This window comes from Crocuta crocuta, unplaced genomic scaffold (assembly GCF_008692635.1).
Source record: "Crocuta crocuta isolate KB4526 unplaced genomic scaffold, BGI_CrCroc_1.0 scaffold179, whole genome shotgun sequence".
In the NCBI taxonomy this organism is placed as follows: domain Eukaryota; kingdom Metazoa; phylum Chordata; class Mammalia; order Carnivora; family Hyaenidae; genus Crocuta; species Crocuta crocuta.
In genome coordinates, this window is record NW_027551568.1 from 10,789,209 (window position 1) to 10,817,094 (window position 27,886).

General features: G+C 35.2%; 1 protein-coding gene across 3 annotated transcripts in view; it reads left to right on the forward strand.

Moving 5' to 3' along the window:
• CPEB2 (cytoplasmic polyadenylation element binding protein 2) overlaps window positions 1-27,886 on the forward strand; it is a 66,713-nt gene that overhangs the window by 22,810 nt on the left and 16,017 nt on the right. For 2 of the 3 annotated variants that reach the window (XM_077750492.1, XM_077750494.1), the window contains 4 exons: window positions 3,284-3,334; window positions 11,619-11,642; window positions 25,934-26,104; window positions 27,100-27,189. In XM_077750492.1, coding sequence (XP_077606618.1) covers window positions 3,284-3,334; window positions 11,619-11,642; window positions 25,934-26,104; window positions 27,100-27,189 — 336 coding nt within the window. The remainder of the gene's footprint in view (window positions 1-3,283; window positions 3,335-11,618; window positions 11,643-25,933; window positions 26,105-27,099; window positions 27,190-27,886) is intronic. The other variant, XM_077750493.1, reaches the window with a different exon arrangement.

Sequence of the window (27,886 nt, forward strand, 5' to 3'; positions counted from 1 at the left end):
AAGGGAAATACGATGCCTTAGCAAATGGGTTACTAGAAGTTACTTGTTCTAGGGGTTTTCAGCTTAAGACCACCACCATTAAAAGATTTTGGGAAAGCGATTGCTGCATTTTATCCTTTCTAATTCACATTTGTATAATTTTAAAAGTATGTTTAAATCTGAGAAGTGTCATAAGTGTCATTTTTATCATCTCTGTTTTCAAGTTCTTTTTATTGAGAGTAGTAGGTAGTTTGGTGGAAGAACTTAGATATATATGAAATAGTTTTTAGCACTGACTTACTGCGTGTCTTTAAATACAGCATTGTTTCAAATTTTAGTAATTGGTTATTTGTCTGTATGTGATGAGTTGTATGCAGTTGTCATACTTCTGTGTTTTTGCTGTTTGAATATACATCTGCAGTGGCCAACATGAATTGCCTTGTATTTATGTGTTATACAGATAATTAAAATCACAATACACCAATGAGATAATTTTAAGGATACTGTAGGTCCTCTAATTATTCACCTGACACCTAAGAATAAATATATACTTTTCAAAATTACATATTTTAAATTTCATTGTGTCTTACTGTAAAAGAAGTGCCAAGAGTTAGTAGATACCCATTAATTATACGCATATTACAACTATAATGAAATTATACTTTATCATATTTTCACAATAATAAATAATAACCTGCTTCCCTAAAATTCAGTTTGCATAGGTTTTTACCTGAGGGCTTTATTTGCAAGGTAGGTTCTTCTGGGATAGCAGAAAACACATAAGCAGCTTAAACAAGACAGAAGTTTCTTCCTCTTCCAAAAGAATACAGCTCCTAGAAGTGGGGTAGTGATGTTTATGGATCTAGGCTCCTGTCTTTTTTTTTTTTTTTAAATTTTTAATGTTTTATTTATTTCTAGGAGAGAGAGAGAGACAGCGTGAGCAGGGGAGGGCCAGAGAGAGAGGGAGTCACAGACTGAAACAGGCTCCAGGCTCCGAGCTGGCAGTCAGCACAGAGCCCGACGCGGGGCTCGAACCCACGAACCGCGAGATCATGACCTAAGTGAAAGTCGGACGCTTAACCGACTAAGCCACCCAGGCGCCCCTAGGCTCCTGTCTTTTTGTTCTGCCGTCCGTACCACCCAGCTTTGGCCGAATAAGCTAATATGGCTGATTCAGTTTAGCCATCACATGTGCATCCTAGCAAGCAGGAGGAAGGTCAAGGAAAGGGAATACTTCCCAGAAACTGCATGACAATTTTGTTTTACATCCCGTTGCCAGATCTCACTCACATGGGCACACTTTAACTACAAGGGAGGCTGGGAAATTTCATTTTTAACTCTGGGCAGCTCTGTACTTATCTAGGGTTTGGGGTTCCCATTATCGACAGGTACAGGTGTTAGTGTACAGCCAGCAGTCTCTGTGCCACAGGGCTTTTACACAATAGGGGGAAACTGATTTTGTAACAATGTGTGGTCACGTGCAACAAGATGTTTAGAAATGAGCTATGGTGCTTCAGGTAAAGTAATGCTCCCTGCTACTGAAATCCAGTTTAGAAAATGTCTGCTTTCTAACTCTTTGTATTTGGTAACTTTTGTACGTACTCTCTTATTTCTCATTCCGCACTAAAGTATTAACAACAATAAACCTATTTGTGTGTGTTTAGAGTATGACAGCTTTATTAGTTTAGCTAGTGTCATGTGAAATGCAGAAGTAAATAAGAATAGTATCGTGTCTTTTGAAGGTTAGTAACTTTGTTTCGCCATGTTGAGTTTGAAAACAGAACCTACTACAGTTAAATTAGAGCCCAGATGAAGTGTGTGTATATGCATAGGTGTGTATGTATATCTATAACTGTATTGTCTGATATGTGTATTTTAAATTTTTTTAATGTTTTATTTATTTCTGAGAGAGAGAGAGACAGTATGAACAGGGGAGGGTCAGAGAGAGAGGGAGACACAGAATCCAAAACAGGCTCCAGGATCTGAGCCGGCAGTCAGCACAGAGCCCGATGCGGGGCCCGAACCCACAAACTGTGAGATCATGACCTGAGCCAAAGTTGGACGCTTAACTGACTGAGCCACCCAGGCGCCCCTGATATATACATTTTAATGTCAAAATCGGATTATCTCCTCCATTGGCAGATGATCGAATTCTTTAGTTTCATAATTAAAACAAAGCCTGTGTTTTGTATGGGATGTTTGGGCGTAATGCAGGGCTGTAGAGGGTAGAGTGCTTGCTGAGGTGGTAAAGGCAGACACGGTTAACCTTGTACTCCTTACTAATCATGTCAGATTCATGCGGATAGTTATTGGTCACCATTCTGGCGGCCATGCATCCTTCACAGTCACGAGTCTGTAAAGGGGCTATACTGAAAACTGCTGACGCAGACATTTCATTCTAGTAATTTTCTCAGTGGATTTTAATGAACCTTTCTAACTGTCCATCAGAAATGCAGGCATTAGAGGAAAATCCTGTTTAATGGACTCTAAACAATGATCATCCTTACTGTTGGCATTTAGTCAAACAAGCGTTACAATGTAGAAATGCTGAAAAAACAGCAGTGTGTCCACGCGCACCTTCTTCCCTGCCACAGGGCTCTAGGGTCCTGTAGTCCTCCCTGCGTGTACGAAGTGCAGAGCTCTGTGTGAGGAATGGCTGGGAGCAAATAGGAGGCTACTGTGCTCTTAAGCCTTAATATTTTCATTTTTTATATTTTTGTTGTATCAGTTATAAACTTTGAACTTGTCAGATTTGCAATATCATTTGTAATAATATGTTTAAGATTTTTTTAAGCAAATTTCTTTATTTAAATACAACTATGTATAAAATCGTTGAATTAAATGGCAAATTGTGATGATTTTTTGCTGCTCATTTTTTATTTTAATATTTTGGTTGTTTTCTAGTTAGGAATATAAATTCCTTTAGATTTTATTTTTGGAAAAAGCTATGGAGAGAATTATAAACAGTTTTGAAACTTTAAAAATTTTTACATCCTATATTAAGTTTGAAGGACTAAGATACCTACATTGTTTTTACATTTCAAAAAACAAATGGGTTTTATTTATTCTCTAGGCATTGCTCCTAAATCACATTGTGCTCTTATGATCTGGGAACTAAAGTTCACTGTTTTATGTTTTGTTTTCAAATCTCAAAGATGATTTTGGTTAATATGCTTTGAGTTAAACATTAGCTTTTTTTTAAAGAAATGCTGTGTTCAGTAATTTGCTCCTTATTCATTTTCCCATTTTTTGCTTTTCACATAGCTCCATAATCTTCAAACTTCTCTTTCCTGTCTTTTTAAAGGTCGATTGAGCTATCCACATCCAGGAACTGATAATCTGTTGATGTTAAATGGTAAGTTTTCTACGGACATTTTATGTTTCCAATTGACTTTCATAAGTAAATGTGATTGACTGCATGGTTCTCTACACCTTCCATATACATGGAAGTTAATTATTTTATAAGTATAAAGATAAAGCTACAACATTTCCTATACAAAAAGCAGAATTAGGAGTTTGGAATGTGCCTGTTTCTAAACTCTAGAATATAGAATCTAGCTGTCAAAGCAATTATTGCAGTGTATTTGTGACAGCGTGATTTAATTCATTGACTACAGACTTTGGAGATAGTGCTGAGTTTGAATATTGGCTTTCTAGTTTTTGGTATGACTTTGTTTAGAAACTTCTGTGAGCCTTCATTTCCCATCTGTGAAATGAGAATAAGAATTTCAAGGATTATTATGAGAATTAAATGAGATAACGTTTGCAGAGTACATAGAACTTGTTACTTAGTATAGCACGTGTGCTTACATTAACTAAGGAATGAATATACTTGTGACTGTGTAAATATGGTGCTCACACTAAATTTATTCTAACTAGAAAGTTTACACAGTGAACTTCACCAGAGTTAGAAACAGGATAAATAAACTTTCATTCTAAAGATTGTTTTCTTTCTGATGTGGATAAACATTGTTTTCATGTCACAGTACTTAGCACATCCATGACTGTGGGAGTAGACATGGGGGATTAAAATATCCTTCACAAAGGTATTTTTAAATCAGAGGGAGAACAAAAAGAAAGGAGTAGAAAGAAGGAAGAATAGAGGTAGTACTTACTTTAAAATACATAATTATATCATTAGAATGACTTGGCTCTTCTATTTCAACTAAAGCTTTGTTGAAAACAGGTGATAGTGAGGTTGGGGAACAAAGACCGAAAAAAGGCCAGTGTAAAGCTAGACCATGTGAACTTAGAACTAAGTAAAGACTGTAGTGACAGAAAGGTGGGAATGATGTCCAGGCTCCCGGGGAGATTGTCAAGGTATCAGATAGGATTTTGGAATGAGAGAAAATGTGAAGAAGTGGTGTGTCTGGTGATGTGATTTATTGCTTCATTCAACATTAGATTGTTATATACTGAGCTGCCTACCACGTGCCAGCCTGATCTGAGCACCCGGGGTAGGTGTTAGGATCTCGAAGGACAGTTAGAGGTCAGATTGTCAAGGTTCTAACACTGGGGCCTGATTGTGTTTCTAGGCTGAGGCCATGTCTGGGCTGGATCTTACAGCAGTCCAGCAGGCCACAGTCATGAATTCAGCAAATTATGGTGCTTATGTAGACTTCAACCAGAAAGGTTAAAGAAATCACATTCCAGGACTTCTTCAGCCAACTTTTTTTCGACCATGGAATTAAAACATGTCACTTGAGTAGCTGGTCTCTAAACTCTGTATTTGTGACTGAAACTTACATTGATGAAATTGAGTTTACAGACTGAAAATAGATCATAATTTTTATTATCCTCATGACTTGATTGATAAAATGATGGGATTGAGTAACAAGCTATTTATATATTTAATCCTGACTTCCTTAAATAATTTTCTTTTGGGACATTCTGTGTGATACATAAAGACCATTCTATTTTAACTTCTAAAAACAAGACAGTAGAAAAACTTGAATTTGTGTATATTTCACATATTCGGTTAAGATCCATTTGAAGGAAGGTACCGTGTGAGACAGTTTGTCAGATCATTCACAGATGTTCAGGGATTGCTGTGTGCATACTACGCTAGCACAATTCAGAAGTATGTTGTAATCACAATAGAAGACCTCAGTTATGTACTAGCAAAGAGCATAGGAGCCGCATTGTTTTTACACTAAATATTATTAAACTAATTGAGTTCGTCAGTTGTCTAAAGCCTTCATGAATAACCCAGATGTTAGGTTACAAGTGTTTTATCACCTAGTAGACACAAGAATATTTTATTTTCAGGCAGGAGTTGAAACTTGTGGACAAATCTGCTTTTTCATTATGTGAGCACTCCTCATAGCCTGCCACCTCAGAGCCATGTTACATGCTCCATACACTAAGCTGACCTGGATATCCTGAAGTTTTTCTGGCAAGGGACTAAGGGAGTGGAAAGATAATGAAACTAGGACATCAAAATGTGCTTAGGTCAGTAGGGACAATTTGATCCAAAGAGAAAAAAAAATTATTTTGCTCACTTGGGATCATTGTTAAGGGGGAAGCAGAAGTCAAGAAATTGGGTGTATTTATATGACAGGGAAGTATTTGAATATTAAGGATTTAAGTAATTTTTTCTAGACATTAAGGTCATTAAAGAGAGAAGTGGGCAAATGGCAATAAAAAGTAAGGGAAAATTTTCCTTGAGCAGCTTTTGATTCTTACAGTTCAACTATATTCTTAGCATATTGTCTCCCTAGGAAATACAGGAATTAAGTGATGTCAATACCAAGCCTCTGCCTGTTCCTAAATATTATTGGTTAATGGAATTATAACATCTCAATACATAGATCTACTTTTTAAATTATGTCACAGATTTGAACTCAGTATTAGCAATTAAGTAAGTTGTTTTACTTAACCAATACACATAGCTAATATCATTGACTTTGAAAATCAATATTTGGTAATAAATTACAAGTCGTTGTTGTGTGTGTGTGATGGTGGTTTAGCAATAGTTAACAGTAGTTGGTATCACAGACTCTGGAGCTAGATTATCTGGATTTAAACCTAACTTTGCAAATTCTAGCTGCATTACCTTGCACAGTTTACCTAACTTTAATTCGACTCAGATTCTTTATGTCAAAAGGAGATAAAATGCTGCCTGTTTCAAGGGATTGTTTTTTGAGAAGTGAGGGAATTCATTCATGTAAAACGTTTGGAACGGTTCCTAAAAATAAATGTTAGCTGTGGCAGTGGGTGGTGGTGAACAGTGACAAAATGACTTTGAAAGAGTATTAATCATGTCTTGTGAATACATAAATTGTTGGAGAATATAAATTAAAAGAAGATGTAACCAACATTTTCAAGTACTTGAAGGATGTTCAATGTATATATAGTGACCAAAGAAGGTTTGTTTTATGTTACTGCAGAAAGTCACACTAGACCATTTGGAAGAAGCTGTATAGGAACAAAATGTGGGTCAAAAGCAAAATGACTCTCTGGCACTGTTTCCTAAAGTGTGGTACACACATCCCATGTGGCACCCACGACAACCTTTGGTGGTGAACAAATACATGTTAAAACAGATGCATGACTATTACAATTTATGAACATTCCTTAGAACATACAGAACTGGAAGAAATCTATGAAGTTACTAGGCTCTTACTAGGTGCTAAGCTTGAGTCCACTTAATAAAAATAATGTTAGAAATTCTAGTGTAGTTTTATGCAGATAAGGCAAATGTTGTAAAAAGCTTTCATGATTCTACCTTCCTGGTCAATTAACATTATAGTTAAACTGTGAGATATTCCTTTAAGGGATAAACAGAGAATGGGGTGAAGGTCAGGAAGTTGGTCAGACTAGGTGACACTGTGAAATACCTCAAGCAGATCCTTATATTTGAACCTCTCTTAACTTAGAAAAAGAGATATAATCCCACATCTAAAAGTCTCTTGAAGTTGTATAGATAAAATAAAACTTAACAATAAAAAATGCCATAGAAATATAACAGCAGGTAGGCTCCTGAACAGACCATGTTCCTTAGTCTAAGTAGAAATCAAGTTGAATTGACTGGGGGCGCCTGGGTGGCTCAGGCAGTTGAGTGTCCAATTTTGGCTCAGGTCATGATCTCACTGCTCATGGGTTCAAGCCCCACATCGGGCTCTGCTGACAGCTAGCTCAGAGCCTGGAGCCTGTTTCAGATTCTGTGTCTCCCTCTCTCTCTGACCCTCCCCTGCTCACGCTGTCTCTTTGTCTCAGAAATAAATAAAACATTAAAAATTTTTTTTTAAAAAGTTGAATTGGCTGGTTAAGACTGCTACCATTAAATAAATATTGTAGAAGAGTCCAAATCTAACATCGAGAACCACTTTAGAGAAGTAACATGTAAGTACTATCTGACTTTAGAAAGACAGCTTGAATGTTTGTCATTCTCATTGTATAAATCTAACATATTTTAGGGGAGCCTGGGTGGCTGGATCAGTCAGTTAAGCATCCAACTTCAGCTCAGGTCATGATTTCATGGTTCTTGGGTTTGAGCCCCGAGTCAGGCTCTGTGTTGACAGCTAGCTCAGAGCCGGGAGCCTGTTTCAGATTCTGTATCTCCGTCTCTCTCTCTGACCCTCCCCTGTTCACGCTGTCTCTCTCTCTNTTTTTTTTAATGTTTATTTCTGAGAGAGAGAGAGAGGCAGTGTGAGGATCAGAGAGAGGAAGACACAGAATCTGAAACAGGCTCCAGGCTCTGAGCTAACTGTCAGCACAGAGCCCGACACAGGGCTTGAACCCATGAACTGTGAGATCATGACCTGAGCTTCAGTCAGACGCTTAACCGACTGAGCCACCCAGGCGCCCCAAAGAGCTTATATTTTTATAAGCTTTTCAAAAGGAGGACAGATAGCAGAACTATAGGGGGATGCATGCCAGTTTGAAATTTAAATTTGCTGTGATTAGCCATATACAGCTATGTTTGTAATCATGAGCTTGCTCTACTTTTTGGGAGGAGAGAAGTTATGTTTATCTTTTAATTAAGAAAACTTAGTAATGAAATTGTGTTTCTGAGGGCAGATACTCTAAAGGTACTAAGTCCTAAAAGTAGGAAATTTGAGTATGCAATCAGTTCTTTTTTATGCTAGTGGAAATAAGTAGAGTAGATAACAGATTTATTTTAGATCTTGAAAAAGGCAATTTGTGGGTATATTTCTCTCCCTGGTTTTGGCTTTTTAGAGCAAGAAATAAGAATTTAAGAGAACTTTAACCTAAATATTTCCAGGTTATTTGGAAACGTTTCCCTACCTGTTCTCCAGCTGCAGTAATTCACATATCACAGCCATTGCTAAGAGCCTGTATATAAGGGCACAAAGATACTAGAGAGAATGTCAGAATCATCCTATTTCTGGGGCGCCTGGGTGGCTTAGTTGGTTAAACGTCTGACTTTCGCTTAGGTCATGATCTCGCGGTTCGTGGGTTCGAGCCCCGCGTCGGGCTCTGTGCTAACTGCCAGCTCAGAGCCTGGAGCCTGTTTCAGAGTCTGTGACTCCCTTTCTCTCTGACCCTCCCCTGCTCACGCTGTCTCTCTCTCTCTCTCTCCTAGAAATAAATAAAATATTAAAAAATTAAAAAATCATCCCATTTCTGTTTTAGTAGCTGTAGGTTAGAACCTAAATAAGATTATTGATAACCCAGGGCCAAATTTTAAAATCACTTGTGTAAGAAAGGTCTTTTTTCATGGCCTTCTTATTATCTTCATTAAAAAACATATATGTAGGGGCCCCTGGGTGGCTCAGTCTGACTTCAGCTCAGGTGGTTAAGTGTCTGACTTCAGCCCAGGTCATGATCTCACGGTTCGTGGGTTCAAGCCCCATGTCGGGCTTTGTGCTGCAGTGCAGAGCCTGGAGCCTGCTTCAGATTCTGTGTCTCCCTCTCTCTCTGACTCTACCTCCCTCACACTCTCTCTCTTAAAAATAAAATACACATTAAAAAAATAAGATATGTAAAAAATGTAATCTAACACACGTGCATAAAAATGTATATATACATATATTTACACATGTATATTAACTAGCCAGTTCCTCACTTCCAAATGAGCTGTACTTTTAAATAATGTTTTATAAAACTTATGTGACTAAAATTTAATATTCTAAATAGTTTTTATACAAAAATTGCTCACTTTTTTTCCACTACATCCTATTCTAAATGAGTTTGGAGGGGCATATTGTTTAAAGAAGTCTTCTTTAATTAAAACATAATGAATAGTAATTTAATGATTTTCTTTTCTCATTGGGGGTTTTTGATAACTCTAAATCAAAGTTATGGTGGAACAGAAATTCACATAAGAACACAGGTAGGAAAGTGAGTCCATACACCATTGTTGAGTGTGATGATAGCAGATTGTTTATTTCCATGACAGGGGATAGGAAGTGTTTCACATGGTCTAGCTTCATCTGCACTCAGTTCTATTTTTGGTAATGTAGAGAATTGGAATTTGAGAGTTGTCCAAAAAATAAGTGGAATAGCTAGTTCTTTACAGGATTCTAAAATTCCTCAGGTATGAGATAGTTGGAGAAATTTTCTAAATAATGTGTTCAAGTCTAGGAATGAGATGAGACCTAAGATGCTATGAACATTTGTACATATTTTGACTATTTTAGTATTGAGTAGCCTCAGCAAAGAACATAACAGCTAAGAATGTAAACTGGTTGTGATGTCATTAATGTTCTCAATAGGTCAGGAATTATGTACCACATTATTACTTCATTATAGTTCATAATTTGACTTTAAATTTGATGAGAGTAGTTTTATTTGCTTTATAAATGACCCATCTTCTATACCCATGAGTGAAATCCATAAAGCAAATTTATACTGGCTTAATATCATTTCGATAATGCCTAGAGAAAAGTAGGAAGTCTGACTTCTTAGACTTGTGCTATGACTGTTTGGGAGCCTGTCGATCATTTCCACACTTAATACAGTGATTAAGACTGCAGGGAATTCACCCTTGTATAGTCTGTTCTTGACAGCTTTTTAAGAATTCTTATTATATTTTCCATAGTTGATCTCCCATCTCTTTGAGACCCTGTGTTTTTAAGGCCTTTATAAGTCTTGCAAGATTTCCACAGCAAAATTCTAAATGTCACTTCCACCCTACCTTACCCTAAACTAATATACCTGTCAGGTAAGCTATATATAATATATACAGAGAATGTACATATACGCTATATAGACACATAAAAACACACACAGGTAAGCTTATATAGAAACTAATGTACAGGTCAGACAATCTGCTGGGCTGTGAAGTAGTTGGAGCTCCCGAAAAGGTTAAATCTGCAGTAGTTATAGCTAAATAAAGACAACAGAGAGGGAGAGATGCAAATTAAGTTGTTTTGTATAAAAGACTCTGATGTAAGGCTTGTATTTATTGACTTAAAGTGTAATGACTAAGCGTTGACAAGTTTGTTTCTCCCACTTTTACTGTCGGGGAATTAATCCTATATTTTCACCTGTCGATATACTTCTTTATATTAAAGACTTACCTTGTAGGAGAATGTATTTAAATGATGTGATATATCTTCCTTTGGTCTTTGCTTTATACTTTCAGGGAGACTACATTTCCGATAACCATTAACATATGTTTTGATTTGAGATTTATTCAGAAAGAAACTTTTCTAGGCCTAAAAAATTTTATGAAATGTGGATTAAGATCTTGATTTTAACAGCGATTTTTTTGTTTTGTTTTGTTTTAGTTTACTGCTTTGATTTCATACGTTAACTCCAGGGTAAAAATACTCATTATATATTCAGATTTGTAGGGAGGAGTTATTTAAAAATAAGTTGTGGATTTTATCAAACTGGTAGTTTATTATGGAGAATTAATTGTAGTATTTTTTTCTCCATATGGAATTATGTAAACTGCTATTAGGGTAGTTTGAAATGCCTTTTTGCTTTATGCTTTTAGAGTACTTAGCATCTGTGCTATTCTAATAATAATTTGTATCTGAATCCCTTTTACCCCAGAGAGAGAGAGAGACATAAGCACTTAGAAAGAGGTTATAAAATGCACCAAAAGGATTAAAAGCATTGTTAACTGTAGTATATCATTAATCATTTTTTCAACTAAGCAAATTTGAACATGGATTGATTTCTTTACCTTCTATCTAAGCTCTACAGGCTTCAGAGTATCAGTTTAACATTGTTATATCTTTTCATTCCTCTGTGTCTTCCAGTACTTTCTCCACACAGGGCTTAGTATAATGTGAATTGGATTGGAATAGCTGTGTGTTGGACTATATCTGCTATATCTCTCTTTATAATTATTAAAATGAGGATTTAATTCATATTGTTTGCATTCATTGCTTGGGATGCTATTTAACTGTAAGGTGTTACATATTACCATACTGATCAAATGAAAGAAATATTTATTCATGAATTTGAACATGTATGAGAATAAATTGTATATTTCATGTTAATTTCATTTTTTTGGTATATTTCAGAATATATATATAATAAAAGTGGTTTGTAAATGGTAAAACACATGCAGATATTACACAGTAATATTGTCCTAGCTCTTAAAACAAAGTAGCCCTAATTACTAGATGCCCACTTAGTTTTTCATATCACAAATACTTGTATGTGTGGGCTTGTTTTTAGTTCTGACATTTTACAATTTGTCCTTTGTTTACATGCAGCAAGGAGTTATGGGCGAAGACGAGGTAATTCATTTCTGTTTGCTATGGTTTAACTGTTTTTAATTGGGTTTTACTGATCAACTCTATAATTAGCCTAGATTTTTTTTATGCACTGTCTGAAAACTCACAGAAAAGTTATATTTTGATTTGCGCACTTGTCAAATTTTTGAATCTTATTATCTCTTTAACTTTAAAGTACATTTTCCTACTAATATGGTTGTTTGATAAGTGTTTTCCTTTTAAACTGTCTAGATTTTAACATTTTAAAGTTATTTTTTATACCTTTTGAAATAAAGCTGCTGTTTATAGTTTGCTTAAGAAAAATGTTTAATAAATACTAGTGAAAGTGACATGCAATACGATTTTTCTACTCTCTAAATCTATGGCTGGTTGTCATTTCTATAGTATATAATTTACAACTCTAGTTTATTAGTTTTATGTTTGACCCAGTTGAAAATAAATACCAAATAGGCTTTTGTTAACACTGGTGTATAGAAATCATGTTGCTAACATTTCTCTGTGTCTTCTGAGAATATAATGCTTTCCTTCTCCCTCCCTACACCATGCAGGCACACTCAGTCTCGTTCACACACCCTTTCTCTCTCCCCCACAACAGTCTTCCTCTTTGGGTTCTTGCTATCTGAAGGACAAAACGAGAACTGTGAGATGCCGGACTACTAAATCTCTTTGGAAAGCAGCTGACAGTGTCTGTGGCTTAAACTTGGCTTCTCTTTTGCATGTGCAGAGAGACTGAGAGGGAGAAAAGTAGATGGGATGAGAAGAAGCAAAAGTAACTTTACACTACTAGCTTATCCTCTAAGTGTGCAATAATCACTATACTTCTATAGCTGTCATAAGTAACAAAATGAGTGAAAAGGATTTTCCTTGACCCCTAAAATCCCCCTTGAGCCCTGGAGGATTGACTGTAATAATAGTGCCTTTTGATACGTTTTATAAACGTGTGCCAATGCTTCACTGTCTTTTCATGTAGTCATGAGTACATGCACTTTGAAAACAAACAAGCTAAATCTTTTGGCCACCGCTGATGACAGGAACGAGTATTCTATATTCTTAAGTATATTTCTAGTTTTGTATTTCACACTGTCTGAATTTAACTTCATTTTTGGAATCTGGATTTTTCCAATGCTTGACTAAATCTCTTGGTTCTTTAATTTTCTAATGAAAAAATTGTTGGATATAGAAACTCAGAACTCAGAAACCAAAGCTGAATTACTTCCTGAAGGTTGTTGTTAGCGACTGTGAAGAGTGGGGGAAGGTTAGAACTTTAGTACCTGTTTTCATGTCTGTGGACTATCCTGTCTCACTGTGCTTTTGTAATTGGCAGCTCCAGTCCTTTGGGGAAAACCCACTTACTAAGCTGTGATTTTTAGGTATTTTTGAAACTCTAGAGCAATTTAATTTAGGGCCTTTTTCTTTTATACACTTTTCATCTTTTAACCTTAGTGATTTATTGTTAATCTAAGTTGGCATACTCCAACGTAATATCATGACCTAGGAAATTCTCAGGAGCAAGGTATCAGAAAGTCCTGTTACTGCTTATCTTCTTTTTTCTCAGTTCAATAATTGTAGACTATGATTATGATATTGAGAAAAAGCAAAATTTTCTGCTTTCAGATAGAAACTTATTACTGCTCCTTGTAGCTCTTAGAGGATAGAGATCTATAAGACTTCCTCTACTTCGGGACTGCCTGCCAGATTTAGAAGAAAGAAGACTCTCACACAGTTCTAAGCCTTCTACAGAAGCTTTCTTTAGGATGGAACTGACTATTGTCACACTTATTTGGCTTAGTTTGGAGGAATAATGCCTGAATTTTCCTCTCAAATTATATGGCATTAGTAATTTTTTAGTTGGTTCTCTGAATAGTCAGAGTCTGCTTTTAAAATTTCAATTTTGATGATCCAATGAAAAGTGTATCTATTAGAAATACCTATTGAGAAGGTTTATGTGAATTTGAAAGTACTTTGACACAGTACGTAATAAAACATTTAAAAAAAAACAAAAAACCCACGCACATACCAAAGGAATGACTCAGAAAAGACTAGAAGTAGCCTGGCTTTCTTCCTATTTTCTACTCATTTTTCCCCCTTCTATGCTAGATGCAATGCCATTATCACAGTGATAACTTTTTAACTACCAAGATCCCCCTTTTATGGGGTTCATGTTTAAGGTTTCATCCATCAAAGAAACTGTGTTTATTAATTTTATTTACTCATTTTTCCTTCTTAAAAAAAAAAGTCTTACACATATCTGATCTACTGCTCATGGACAATGAGTTGATATAATCCTTACCAAAAATAAGACCTCAATGTCTAACAGCACAGTAGTGGGTGAGCAGTATTATTTTTTGTAAGACATTTTGACTTTGTAGTCCACTTGGGGAAGAACTGTTTTTTCTTACTTGCCACCTTTGAGTCACCTTTAAGCCCAGGCACAGAGGAGTTTTTTCATTTGAAAGATTTCCCACTGGACTACAGTCAAACCAAATTACTACCAAAATGACTTTATATATTTTAATTTCCTTAATAATGTCAATAAGAACTTCACATTAAGCTGGTTCTAGATATTAGTATATGAAATATACCTTAGGAACATTCAAAATTTAATTGTACTGGAAGTAATTAAGAAAGAGCAAATATTTCTTTCCCTGTTTTTCAGTTCAACAACCTGCCCCAACTCCTCTGTGTCTATGTAGCCTGGGAGCCATAGAAAGTTCTACTTCAGAACTGCCTGGGGCCCAGGATTAGGAAGGAGAAAGACTCATTTTGGGGGGAGGGGGGGGTACTTTAATATATGGAAAACTATCTTTTGTATTTTATTGTCTGTTCAGCATTTCTTCCATTCTATTCTAAGAGTGAACTTACTGGTCTGGGGAATAGGGTGGGAGTGTGAAGACAGGTGTGAAGTGTAATTTAAGTTCTATCTCTGCACTTCAAACATTTTTATATTGCCATTTATTCCTTTCGTAAAGGATTAAAGGGCTACGGTGCTCCCAAAGAAACAAAAATATGTGGGCTTTTTAAATAATAGAAATAGAGCCTGTTTTAGTTAATAGGACTAAACATTACAATGCAATATTTTCTAGCAGGTAATCCCAAAGCTTAAGTTAAAGCTTGTACATGGAATGAAGTAGGAAAAGTTATTTTAAAGGGAATGAAATTATTGAAGCTCAGTGAGGTTGAATTGATTTATACTGTGTAGCCATTCAGATTTATGCACTGTAACAAGCAAGGAATTATAAATAATACAGTACACTATGTATTGTTTTAAAATTGACCCCTGGGTGTTCTGAATTGGTTAGATTTGAATCCATTTGACTCTTAAACAATCTTGTGAAGTAGTCTGAGTAAGGGTACAACCCCTAAATATCACTACTATCAAATCCTTTTGTAATGAAATCAAGGCTGAAATTCTTCATCTTTGGTAAAAACTTTTGATAATTGTTAAAGAATGGGCAAAATCTCTGAAGCGTGAGCAAAAGCCAGAGTAATACTGTAAGACAGAGGTCAGCAAACTGGCCCACAGGCCAAACGTCCTGTTTTTATAAACAAAGTTTTATTAGAACACAGCAGTGCCCATTCATTTACTTTTTGTGTGGTTGCTTTGGAGCTACAACGATGACAAAGTAGCATAGTTACAGCAGAGAATGTATGGCCCACAAACTCTAAAATGTGTTTTACTATCTGGCCCTTCACAGAAAAAAGTTGCTTACCCCTCCTTGAAGAGACTAATTCTGCCAACTCTACACCTATACCCAGCCAGACCAGTTTCTAAAAGAAACAAAATTTTAGTGAACTTATATATGGTCATACTAGATGTAATATGGTGTGTCTAGAAGTTAATTTACAAAGACATACTAGGTTTTAGTTGATTGTTAAAATTAAATCTCTTATCCATCCTCTATGTGAAAAGGATGAACCTATTATTGGGGCACAATCTCTCTAGGTGATAAGGGTACCTTAATAGCTTCTTCCTCAGTTCTTTGGAAAAGCATGCGTGATCAGTGATTCTTTCTGATTAAACAGGTGGTGCTTGAGAAAGTGCAGTCTCAGACCTACTTCTATTGTTGTGATAGTTTTTTAAAATCCTTTCATATTAAATAAAAATAATGCCATCACATTGGTAGATTTTCTACTCCAAAAGAGTGACTGCTATGATCTCAGAGGATGGAAAGAATATTCATATTCATCCTTAATGTATATAGCTTTGTTTTTTTAAGTTTTAGAACAACAGTTAGTAAATAAAAGTATAGGATAACGACACATTGAGATCAAAGAATTATACTTGGATTCAAGTTGTAAATTGCCTAATTTTGTACAAATGTTTTCCTTTTCTGCCTCCCCCTTTTTGATATGTTGAGAAATTTTTCTGTTCTGAACTTCCAAACTAAGATCACAATCTGAAAAGTCCATATAGCTGTGGTTTGGACATATGCACATAGCCAGCGGAGTAAAATTAGTAATTGCTTACAACTCCTCTAACAGCACATACCAGAAAACCCTGTACTGGGAGCTAACCATCAGTCTGTTATACAAACAGCCTAGTCATAATTTAGCCTTTAGCCCCATCTTCAGTTTAGGAAGCTCCTAATCTGGCTTTTATTATCGTGAGAAGGAAACATTATTACAGGAATATAGAAAAATCTCATGCAGTCTCCAATCCTTTTTATTTAAAATATTTTGAAATGGGGGTGCTTGGGTGGCTCAGTCGGTTAAGCGTCTGACTCTGGCTCAGGTCATGGCCTAATGGTCCATGGGTTTGAGCCCCACATCAGGCTCTGTGCTGACAGCTCAGAGCCTGAAGCCTGCTTTGGATTCTGTGTCTCCTCTCTCTGCCCCTCCCCTGCTCGTTCTCTGTCATTGTCTGTTGCTCTCTGTCCCTCTAAAATAAACATTAAAAATTTTTTTTAATGTTGAAATGAGTAATTTGAATCATAATTGTCCAGATAACAAATGAGGTTCATATTTGAGGTAGTGGTTGTGTTTCTTTACTATAAAACCTTTGCCAATTTTCTGTTTGGGGAGAAGATACATTGTTAGTCTTGTGACAGGAATATAGATCCTATAACATTGCCTTCATGTTAGAAGGATTTTGGTGACCTGTTAAAGAGCTCTGGCAACATGGAAGCCATCTTAGACCCTTTCATTGGCAATGATTGGGAAACCTTCATTTATTCTTTTTTTCATCTCTTTCATATCTCATTCTCCTCTTACTACTTTCTCTGTAATCTTTATTGTATCTACTATTTTACCTTTCAGATTTTTATTGTACATTTTAGGTGACTAACTTACCATAAGGTATTTTACCTGAAATTAAGTAGTACTTTTAAGCACATAGTTAAGAATGTCTCTAGTTTTCTATATTTTACTTTTGCCCAAGCAAATATCTTCTACCTATAAAGCTTTTCCCCTCTTTTCTCCTGTACACTTTTCTAAAACTATCACATTCTTTGTAAATCTCTTAAAGAATTCTTAGATGCTCACTCTAATCTTGGTTGTACCTAACCTCATATTATATTATAGTAATTCTCATGTCTATATGCATGTATGTGTTATATATGTATATGTATATTGTAGACAAATCTGGATGTATATACATTTTAAATATATCTTTGTGTAACCATTCATCCTTGTTGCCTTGTACTATGAGTCAAGAATGTCATAACAATAGTTAGAGAATATTAATGGAGCGTTTGATATCAAGGTCCAATATGATTTCTAAAATAGGAAAAGAAAAGAAAAACCTACCCCTTCAAATAATGCAGTCTCATTACAGTTTAAAATTCTTTTGATGATAGACCTTATTGATCAATATCCTTACTTAGTTGCTGGTTTTAACAGCATGGAAATCACACCTTTAAGATTATTTCTCTGGAGGAAAAAAAAAACACTTCTAATTACTGTGGTAAGAAGCTTAGGAACAACCATATCCAGTTCTTCTTTTAAAAAAACATTTGGGGCACCTGGGTAGCTCAGTCAGTTAAACGTCTGACTTTGGCTCAGGCATGATCTCACGGTTCATGCGTTCGAGCCCTGCATCTGGCTCTGTGCTGACAGGTGGGAGCCTGGAGCCTGCTTCAGATTCTTTCTCTCTGCTCCTTCCCCACTTGCACTCTGTGTGTCTTTCTCTCTCTCAAAAATAAATAAAGATTAAAAAGGAATTTTTAATAAAAAAAATAAAAGAAGAAAACATTTTAAAATTTCGTAAGTAATTGCTTTTAGATACTTAAAAAATTGTAAGATTGTGTAGGATAGAAATTAGGGTCAGTAGTTATTTCTTTCTTATTGGTGAATATACCAAAATTTGTCCATTAACCTATTGATAGGCATTTGAGTTGGTTTCCATTTTGACCTGTTGTAAATAAAATTACCATGAACATTTTTTACATCCTTTTTTTCTTTTCCTGTGTTAAATGTGTTAGTGCATAAGCACTCATTTCTCTTGAATATATAACAGAATGAAATTGCTGGTTCATAGAATGAATGCATATTTAACTTTATTAGAAACTACAAGTAGTTTGCCAGGTTTATACTCCAACAGAGTTTAAGACTGACTTTGAACTGTCAGCTTTTGAATTTTACCTACTCTAATAGATATATTTGACGTCTCTAATCTTCATCTTCTTGATAACTAACGGTGTTGTGAAGCACCTTTTCATATGCTTATAACCCATTCCATTATATTCTTTTGTCAAGTTTCAGTACAAGTCTTTTGTCCATTTTTAATTCAGTATGTCTTTTGTTCATTTCATTTAAGGGAGGTCTTTGTATATTTTGTCCTGTTTTCTGGTAGTTGCTTGTCTTTCCACTTTACTAACACTGTCTTTTAATAAACAGCAAAATACTTAATTTTGATGGAAGTCCATTTTTTTCTTTTATCTTTAGTTCCTTTTAATCCTAAGAAATTATTGCCTATCCCCAAATATCTTGAAGAAATTTTAGAGACTTTATTGTTTTATCTTTCACATTTAAATCAGTGATCCTTCTTGAATTTATTTTTGGTATGGTGTGAGAATAGGGATCAAGGTTTCTTCTCCCCAGCCCCCCCACAACCACCACTGGATATCCATCCATTGGTTCACCACCATTTTTTTTAATGTTTATTTTTATGAGAGAGAGTGTGAGCAGGAGAGGTTCAGAGAGGGGGAAACACAGAATTGGAAGCAGACTTCAGACCCTGAGCTGTCAGCACAGAGCTCAATGCAGGGCTTGAACTCCCAAACCATGAAATCATGACCTGAGCCAAAGTCAGATGCTTAACCAACTGACCCACCCAGGTGCCCCTGTTCACCACCATTTATTGAAAAAAGTCTTCCTTTCCACCTTAAACTGCATGGAGACTTTTGGAAACATAAAATGACTATAAATGTGTGGGTCTGTTTCTTGACTCTATTTTGTTATAGTTAGCTATTTGCCTATCTTAAGTGTTATATTCCTTTAAAAAAAAAAAACTTTTTTAACGTTTAGTTTATTCTTCAGAGACAGAGCGCAAGCAGGGAAGGGGCAGAGAGAGAAGGAGACATAGAATCCAAAGCAGGCTCCAGGCTCTGAGCTGTCAGCACAGAGCCAGACATAGGATCGAACCCATGAACCACAAAATCATGACCTCAGCAGAAGTCAGATGCTTAACTGACTGAGCCACCAATGCGCTCCCATAAGTGTTACATTGTTAATAATCATAGCTGATCAGTAAATCTTGAAATCTGGCCATATAATCCTCTGACTTTGTTCTTTTGTGTGATTTTTTAAAAACTGTTTTGAATCTTTGATTTATCATAAATTTCAAATCTTGCTTGAGAGTTTCTAGAAGACAAAATGTGCCTGGATTTTTAATGACATTGTATGAAATCTATACATAAGACATTTGTAGAGAATTTACATTTCACGTGTTGATTTCTTCTCTCTATTCATTTATTTCAGTCTTGTAGAACTTCTGAGCAAATTTTTCTTTTCAGTGTAAAGCTCTTACATATACTTTGTTTAATTTATTCCCGGGTATTTGATGAGTTTTTATGGCATAAGGAATGGCACTATTTTAAACATTTTCCCTATTATTACTGTCATCTGGAAATAAATTGATTTTTGTGGGGCGCCTGGGTGGCTCAGTCGGTTAGGCATCCGACTTCAGCTCAGATCATGATCTCATGGTTTGTGTGTTTGAGCCCCGTGTCGGGCTCTGTGCTGATGGCTAGCTCAGAGCCTGGAGCCTGTTTCGGATTCTGTATCTCCCTCTCTCTCTCTCTCCCTCTCTCTCTCTGACCCTCCCCTGTTCACGCTTTCTCTCTCAGAAATAAATAAAACATTAAAAAATTTTTCATAAATTGATGTTTGTGTGTTGATTTTGTCCTGTAGCTAAATGAACTTATTTCTAGAAGTTTGACTCTTTTGAATTCTCCATATAAAATCATATTCTTAACACAGTTTTACTTTTTCCTCGCGAGCATTAGACACTTTATTTTTTTCATCTTCTTGCACTAGTTCTACTGCCAGTATAATGCTGAATATAAATAGTGAACAGCCTTCCAGACCTCAGGGGGAAAGCATTTAGAATTTATCATTAAAGATGTAAACTGTGGGTTTTCAGTGCTTTTTATCAGATTGTGGAAATTCTTGCCTCTTCCTAGTTTGCTGGGCACATTTCTTACATCTGGGGAAATGATTGTTTGATATTTCTATTTCCTTCTGTTAATATGAATTACAGTAATTGATTTTCAAATGCCAATCAATCTTATATCGCTGAGACAAACTCCACTTAATCATGATATAGGTTTCATTTTCATGTATTTCTGGATTCAATCTGTGAATATTTTCTTTACAATTTTTGCCTGCTGTGTTCAAGATGTATAGTTTCCTTGTAACATTCTAGCCAGGTTTTTACTATCAAGGTTGCAAAACTAGTTAGGAAGTTTAGACGTTTATGTACACAGGCTCCCGGTTGGGTGATGTCCCCTTTTTCATGCTTAGTATTCGTAACTTGAGTTTTCTTCTTTTCCTTGATGAACTTGATAAGCTTTGCTTAGAAGTAAATCAATTTTATGTTTTTGAAGAGCCATTTTTTCTCTTTGTTGACTTGCTTTCATGTTAGTCTATGTTTTATGTCATTAAACTTTATTTTTTTATTTCCTTCATCTTACTCTCTTCGTATTTAATTGGCTATTCCTTTTCTGTCTTCTTGTGACAGAAACTAGAATTATTTTAACCATTTCTTATTTTCTAACATGCATGTAAAAGTAGAAGCTTTTCTGTAAATATGGCAATTTTCCTCTGAATATATAGCTTTTGCTGCATCTCACAAATTATATGCTGTGTTTTCATTATCATTCAGCTTCATTCTTTTGAAGTGTAGGAACCTGAAAATACCTCCCAGTTTCAGAGCAAAAAAGGAGAAAGCTAATTGAATTTTGGTTGAAAACTGTTGCAAGTATTTTAGTCCAAATTATTTGATAATCAAATTTTACTTCTCTCAAGAGCAAACATACTTCTGACTTTATTGTCATTCTCATGCACTAAATGTAGGAGTGTGTCATTCTCAGCACATTTATAGTGTACTGTACGTGAAGTAAGTCATTACTTAGTTGTTCTTCTTTTAGAGTTGTGTAAATTAGGTTATAGGGAAAGATATTGGCAAGATAAAACATGACATTTTGGGGGAACCTGGGAGACTCAGTTGAGTGTCAGACTTCACCTCAGGTCATGATCTCGCAGTTTGGGAGTTTGAGCCCTGTGTTGGGCTCTGTGCTGACAGCTCCCAGCCTGGAGTGTACTTCGAATTCTGTGGCTCCATCTCTCTCTTTCCCTCTCCCACTCATGCTCTATCTCTCTCTTAAAAATAAACACTTAAAAAAAAAATTTTAGGTGATATTTTTGTTGCTGATGTATATACTCAGTTAACTCCTCTTTTAAATGAGCATTTAATTCCATAGCTTTTATTGCTTCTAGAAAGAAAATGGTTATGATTTTCTAGCAATGAAGGTTCTTATTAATATGTGTAATATTTTCTTAGCCTTTCTATTACATCCTTTGTTTAGGTGAGCTTTGGTTTCTAGATTTTAGACATAGATTATAGATTTTTGATATTTGTTTTACTAACTGTGTATTATTTATTATAGGTAAAATGATATTATATTTTGTAATACAGAATCATTGTTAAATGCAGTTATAATAGGAATATGCTTACAATATTACAGTTAACACACAAAAGATTAAATCCTTTTTGGGTCATGACCTCTCTTGTAGTGATTTCCTTTGTCACTATACTTAACATTTTGATTTAGACTCTAAATATTTATGATCTGTGTTTTTTCTCAAGATAAAAATTTATTAGAAAGACTGCTTATCATATTCATGGGACTGCTAAATTCATATGTGTGTTGGGGTACTTTAAAGTGAAATAATTTCCAATGTATTGGCATGTCTGAAATAAGAATAAAATCCAGATTTGTAATTTTTTTAACTAAAAACTAATTAATATACATGTTTTTTGCCTCATTCCTTTTAAAATAGAATTATTGAAGTCCACCTTAGAAGTTGAACCAGTTATAATATTATTTGTAATGGATCTGATGTTTATTTTGTTAGATAAAGGAATTAGATAAAATACTTTTGAAGGGCTTTCTTTCTGTTGATCACATAGACTATTGACATTTGTTTTTCATTGACCCTTATTTCCAACAGCAAAGGTATTGGAGAAGTTAATTATTCACTCAGTGAACATGGGCATCTTTCAGAACCTTTTATTTAAATTGAAATTGAGTGTGTGCAATAATTTCTTATTCCTATACAAATAAGGCCTTTCTACCTGGTTTTGATATTAAAAACTTCAAATTCTTATTTCCATCATCCAGCCAGCTATAGTTCACAGACACATGAGTCCCCTTCTCATCCCATCTTCCAGTCTCTGCAGGCCATCACATTTCATATTGTCTTTGTTTATTATCACTTGCACTGTTATGTGTGTTATTCAAGATGATGATATACTGACTTTTTTTTAAGTTTATTTATTTTGAGAGAGAAAGGAGAGGGAGAAGGGAGAGCCAGAGAAAGAGGGAGAGAGAGAATCCCAAGCAGGCTCTGCACTGTCAGCACAGAGCCCAGTGCAGGGCTAGATCTCACGAGTAGTGACATTATGACCTGAGTTGAAATGAAGAGTTGGACACTTAGCTGAATAAGCCACCTAGACTCCCTCTTTAATGTCGTTTTAATGTTGAATATTACTTGTCTATCTTAAGGCACAATGCTACAGATTCTATTCATTGTTTCTTCATCCAAAAAAAAAAAAGAACAAGAAAGCAAAAAACAAAAAAATCCTTTCGTTCCATCTTGAAAGAAAAACAATTTGTCTGCATTCTTATTTTCTCTTTTTCCTTCTCTAATAAACTTCCAAAGAATCATCTTTTGATGTCTTTACTTTATAAAATTCCACGTGCAGCATGACTCCCCTCCAACTTCACTAAAATTGCTTGTCTTCAAAGATCATGCATTTCCTCAAACACAGTTGTCGTTTTTTAAAATCATTATCTTAACATCTCATATTGTTACTTCATTGCTCTTTTTTTTTTTTTTTTTTTTTTTTTTTTTTCCATNTGTTATAATAATACTTTGGCTTCCCTCATACTTTTCTTACCAATCCTTTCTCAAGCTCCTTGAATGTTCTCTCACTTCCCCAAGGAACTACCCTCATCCTTTGTCTCTGGAGTTTTCATCAGTGATACTACAAAGAACTTTAACCTGTCACCTTTATAAGGTTGACTCTCGACTCTCGAAAATGTGGCTTATTTCCTTTCTCCACTCCATTTGCATCCTCCCACCTTACTTTTAATGCTGAACATCCTCTCATCATATGAAGCTGCACATAGCGACCCTTTCTTTTTCTTCCTTCTTTCAAGGTTTCATTTTTATTCCAGTGTGTTGACATACAGTGTCAATATTAATTTCGGGAGTAGAATTTAGTAGCTCATCACTTATATACAGCAACCAATATTAATCATTCCAAGTGCCCTCCTTAATGCCCATCACACATGTTCATCGCCCCACCCCCCTGCCCTCCAGCAACCCTCAGTTTGTTCTCTCTAGTTAGTTTCTTGGTTTGCCTCTCCCTTTTTTCCCCTTTGCTCATTTGTTTTGTTTGTTAAATTTCACATATCTGTGAAATCATATGGTATTTGTCTTTCTCTGCTTTATTTCACTTAGCATAATACTCTCTAGCTCCATCCACGTCATGGCAAATGGCAAGACTTCATTCTTTTTTTATGGCTGAGTAGTATGCCATGGTATATGTATATCATACGCACTTTATACATTCATCAGTCAGTGGACATTTTGGGCTCTTTCCATAATTTGGCTATTGTTGATAGTGCTGCTATAAATATTGGAGTGCATATGACCCTTCGAATCCATATTTTTTATCCTTTGTGTAAATACCGCATAATTGCTAGATCATAGGGTAGTTCTATTTTTAGTTTCTTGCGGAACCTCCACAGTTTTCTAGACGGGTGCACCAGTTTGCATTCCCACCAACAGTGTAAGAGGGTTCTCCTCTCTCCTCATTCTCGCCAACAACTGTTGTTTCCTGTGTTGTTAATTTTAGTCATTTTGACAGGTGTGAGGTGATATCTCATTGTAGTTTTGATCTGTATTTCCCTGATGACGAGTGATGTTGAGTATCTTTTCATGTGTCTGTTAGCCATATGGATGTCTTCTTTGGAAACATATCTATTCATGTGTTCTGCCCATTTTTTTAAACTGGATTATTTGATTTTTGCATGTTCAGTTTGATAAGTTCTTTATAGATTTTAGATATTCACTTTTTATCAAATACGTCATTTGCAAATATCTTCTCCAGTTTAGTAGTTGCCGTTTAGTTTTGGTGGTTGTTTCCTTCCATATCTATCCTTTTTTATACTAGCTTTTGGTCTTTATTGTCCTTATATTTAGTTAATGATTCTTATCATTCATGTTCTAACATCTTCTTTTAGTTCCTCCTTTCCATTATTTTTCTCTGTTTTGTTTCCCAGATATCTGCTGTTTGCTGTTACAGTATCTCCCCTGTCCTTCCTCCCTGATCCACTCATTTTTAACCACTTTAACCACATTTGCTATAAGTTTTCCTACAGCCCCAGAAAAGTTCTCTTGCTTAAGCCCCTTTATCCAGTTTTTTGTTTTAATCACCCACTAAATAAAACCTCTCCTTCAACCTGACATTCAAAGCTAAGTATTCTGGCTAGTCTCAAAACTGTTTTCTTACCTTTACTCTCCCTATTTCCAACATGTAGTAGTCAACCTTGACTACTCCCTATTTCTTAAATAAATTCACAGATTTTCTCCTTTCTATTATGTTTCTCCTTCCACTTGGAAAATTTACTCAAAACCATGTTCTAACGAATATTTCTACTTAGAAATATCTTACTCTCTCTCATGCACTCCGTAAATACCACTGCCTTTCCCTTTTTACCACAGTTGCTATCCAGTTTCATTTAAGGATTTAAGAAATTACCCAATTATTAGCCAGATTACTCCCTTCCTCCAGCAAACTTCCTCTGAAATACTTTGAAGCTTTCTTATAGATATGTGCCATTATTATATGTGTAGATCTTTTCTTTTCAAAATGTACATTCTCTGAGAGGAGGAGACTATATTTTATTAGGTCATTTTATTTTTTTGATCCCCATGGAGTCTAGCATCAGGATTGCTGTGCAGTAGAGGGTTAGACAGGATGTGCCCTATATAAAGGGTGCACCCCTGAAGGGTGGGCTCAGATGAGGACCAGAGGCCTAGAAGGAATGTCTTTTTCTGTTTTTCACATGTGCAGAAGCCCTGTCTACCCTCTTATATAATTGTCACATGTGTAATCAATTAATTCCAAACCTTACATGCAAGTCTTCTTGTTGCCTTGTCCTTACTGTTGTCTGCAAGTGGCTTTTTATTATGTCTTCTTATCTATTTAGTCTGTGCCATTTCCTCTCTGCCACCAATTTCTCAAAGGTTTCTCCTATTACACATCCAGTTTAACCATCCCCATACATCAGATTCCTGCTGCTTTCCATAAAAAATTGAAGTGATCTAGTGTTTGCAGTATAATTGTTGTCATATGACTATGTTTATTTCTGAGTCATTCTTCAGACTGCTTCTCTTTTGAATCCAGGTAATTAAAACCTTAAACTATCTGAATTTCCCTTTTTTGTTTATGCCTATGTCACCTTCATTTTTTAATCCTTTGAATTTGTCATTCCTGCCTTTATGCTTGACTTTGTCATTTCTTTATATCTAAGATTCAAGTTATATTTCTTCTTATATTTTAGGTCGTTCTTCCCTCTTTCCAATAGATGATGGTCTCCTTGATGATGGTCATAATGATCAAGTTGGGGTTTTAAATTCTCCCACATGTTACTCAGCTCATCAAAATGGAGAACGAATAGAACGCTTCTCTCGAAAAGTTTTTGTTGGTGGTCTTCCTCCAGATATTGATGAAGGTAGGGTGATGATTTGAATTTAAAACAGATGAACAAACAGCTAAAATACGATGTGTGAATGGGTATATATAATTTTTTACCTCTAGAGATTTTCGTTCAGAATCCTCTCTGTTTAAATATTTTATCACTTGCTGAAATGTGAAATCGGTAATTGGACCCACTTAAAGTTTTATTCTTTGTTAAAATGTATATTGTTACTGTGAGCATTTTTTTTTTGTAAATAAGATTGTCATACAAACAGGAAATTCAGGTTATACGAAGGCATGTATTAACATGTATAAAAAATACTCATGTGTAATAAAAAAAAAAGAAAATAATTCAAGGTATAGATTTAAAAATACTGAAACTGTCTAATGTTTGTGAGGTTGTGGAAAATTGGCCACTCTTATTCCCAACTAATAGGATATTGCTACACTTTGAGAAATTTTTCAGTTATGATTCAATATCCACAAACTTACTCTAAGGACTAATTAGTATAATAAGGTTTTCATGTGATGAAATAACCTAGACCATATCATTGGATTTGACCTATGTGTCAGTGTCAGACCTTAGTATTTTTTAGAAGTATGATAACTTTACATGTCTTGTTTGAGCAGAACTTTTCTTTCCCTATAAGATTTTACTTACCAAGCAGTAGCAGTCTCTTTATTTAACTTGATATGCTGTTGGCATGGTTTTCAAGGTAGTACTATTTATGGTTTGGTGTACTAAAATCCATTAGTATCCAGGCAATGTTATATAAAATTTTAAAACTCATACTGAATTGACTGCTCTGGCCAATGTGCTGCTTATAAATGAATTTATTTTGACTAAAATAGCTATTTAGTTCATGTATCCTTTTAGTAAGGATATTAGCTATGTTTCAAATTTTCATATTCTAGTTTATCTTAGGCTACTTGGTGCTTTCAAATATTAAATCTTTAACTTATACAGGATTTTTTTTAGAATGAACCATTAATACTAATTCCTAATGCATATTATTGTACTTTTTTAAGATGAAATAACTGCTAGCTTCAGAAGATTTGGGCCTTTGGTAGTAGATTGGCCTCATAAAGCAGAAAGCAAGTCCTATTTTCCACCAAAAGGTAAGAATTTGTATTGTAAATATTTTCTAGGGAATCAGTTTTATGAGAGCAAATAAGATATTGTCAATTACTTTGTGTTTCCTTTTAGAATTGAATATCCCTACACCTTTATATAAAACTAATAGAGTAATTTGTGAAAGCTGGTTATGTGTCAGGTGAGAAAGAATGGTCCTGGGGACTTTCCTTGTTTCCCTTTCAGCCAGTCAGGAATCATAAGACATTTGTTATGCTATTATATAAAGATATAATGGTTTGACAGTGATTCCAAAGACTCAAATCAGTAAATGTTTGAGTAATTTCTCCGTCTGAAGCATCCTTCTAAGTAACTTGGGTACAGACATATAAAAATGTGTTCCTCTACACAGTGAAATTGAAATCTATGTGAAGTGAGAAAAAATGTGTATAAACACATGAATAGTATAAATACTGCAAGATTTACTCAAGTGTTCCAAATTAGAGCAGATAACAACAGAGTAATACTCTGTTGGTGAATTTAGCAAAAGGAGAAAGTGTCTGCTCCAGAAACCCCATTATATGAAGAGATCACATGTGAGGAGGATACCTAGTTGTGCTAGTGACTTACTGCTAGGATCTGCCCGTGATGAGCAGGGAGGGGAGGGGAGAATTCAGCATGAATCCAGTCAGGTTGCTAATGGCAGATTCTCTGAAGGTGAATAAAATGAAAGAGGGAAGTTGA